The 1,650-nt window shown below is 60.5% G+C and overlaps 1 protein-coding gene across 1 annotated transcript in view; it reads right to left on the bottom strand.

Moving 5' to 3' along the window:
- Nucleotides 1–6: 6 nt before the first annotated feature.
- DNMT1 (DNA methyltransferase 1) overlaps nt 7–1,650 on the bottom strand; it is a 54,871-nt gene continuing 53,227 nt past the window's right edge. The window contains 3 exon segments of the mRNA XM_023733064.1: nt 7–562; nt 788–951; nt 1,348–1,543. Coding sequence (XP_023588832.1) covers nt 368–562; nt 788–951; nt 1,348–1,543 — 555 coding nt within the window. The 3' untranslated portion in view covers nt 7–367.

Genomic DNA, 1,650 nt, shown 5'->3' with positions numbered 1-1,650 from the left:
GCGTTTCAACCCTTAGCAACAGTGAATTTTCACCACCACACATTTAGCTGCTCCTTCACTAAGGTGTAATGTGTCAGAACACTTCTTTGGGCCAAATCTCCACCTCAGAGCTGTAAACAGTGAGCGACGTGCTTAATGATGTAAGCTGACTCACAAGCATTCTAAGCCCAGGGGACAGCTGCCCCCAATACTGACGTCCTTCTTGGAGGTGTGTGGAAGTGATAATCAGAGTTAACAGGCTCTGGGCGCTCACCCGTCACCTCAGAGGGGACTGTGTCGTGCCCACTGCTGGACTGCTCTCCACCCTAGTGAAAACTAGAAGGGCCTCCCTTCTGTTTAGCCCAGGCATCCCTGGGTGAAATAGAAGTCAGACGCTCCATAAGGATGTGAGGCAGAAGCAAGGCAGGAGCGAGGCGGGAGCCAGACCCAGCTCCACTCCACTGACCTGCCGGTGCTTGTCCAGGATGTTGCCAAACAGCCGGTAGGTGTCCGGGAAGCCCTGGGAGCGGGCGCACTCCCGCACGCTCACCACACGGTGCTGCTCTGGGTGGAGCACACGGCCCTGGGGGCGAGAAGCCACGGTGAGGACGACGAACAAGACTCAGATGCCATCGGGGCAGGGGAGGGGCAACGTGCCATCGAGCAGTCCACGAGCCCATCTCTATCGGTCTGCATCCCTTCATTAATGTGCTGCCCCCACCAGCCCGCGTCTCCATTCTCTTCCAGGCCCGCAGTGCCAGGCGTGGGACCCAGGGCCCCTGGATGCCCCCACCCCTTGGCTCGATACCTGCTTGCCCATGGGCTCGGGGTTGGTGACGGTCGTGCTGAAGAAGCCATCCCACTCGAGCCGTCCATAGAGGCCTGCCCAGTGGTTGTGCCTGTTCCCAGTGTGGGGCAAGCACCAGGGGATGAGGGTGTTGAACTGTCGGGCCACTGGGTCACAGGCTTTGCCTGTTGAAAGAGAGTGCTGCAGTCAGGCTGCAGTTCTGGCGCAGGAACGAGGCTGAGCGGGCGTGGACTGGCTTTTGGAGCTGCAGGAGGCAGCACTACTGTGTGGAGCAGCCAACAGTCCCCGCTCACTGGGCACAGCGTTTACTGACTAACGCTTTCAGCAGCCACTTGAGCAGGAACGCCCAGACTTGGCGTATCTGTGCCTGACCCGGGTCTCCGGGTTAAGGAGCGGCAGCCCCAAGCGTCTCCTGCTGGTCAAAGGAATCCCAGAAAACAGTCCTTCCCCGGCCCATGGGACTGCAGAGAATCAGAATCTAAGGGGAATGGCGGGGGTTGGGATGGGTGGCAGCCTCATGCCAAACTTGAGGAAGGCACGCCCAGGAGCCGAGGTCCCACCTTCCACGCAGGAGCAGACCCCTCGGAGGGCCCCGGAGCTGCTGCGGCCATTCTTCCTGTCGTGGTGGGTGTACCGCAGCTTCCTGGCCATGGTGCCATCAGAGAGCCGCACCTCGATGTTGGGCAGGTCACGCCAGTCCGAGCCCGGGGCCAAAGGGATGTGTCGCATCCGGGCAGCCACCAATGCACTCATGTCCTGAGAGAGCAGTGGGCCCAGTGGTCACAGTCAGCCAGCATCTGTGTCCACAGGGGTGGGCACTGTCTAGACACTAGGAACACCCTGGTGACCAGGACCCCCATGGG

Source organism: Trichechus manatus, unplaced genomic scaffold (genome assembly GCF_000243295.1).
Source record: "Trichechus manatus latirostris isolate Lorelei unplaced genomic scaffold, TriManLat1.0 scaffold00057, whole genome shotgun sequence".
In the NCBI taxonomy this organism is placed as follows: Eukaryota; Metazoa; Chordata; class Mammalia; order Sirenia; family Trichechidae; genus Trichechus; species Trichechus manatus.
The sequence above is the reverse complement of the archived record's forward strand: the minus strand, read 5'-3'. Positions and strand labels throughout refer to the sequence as shown.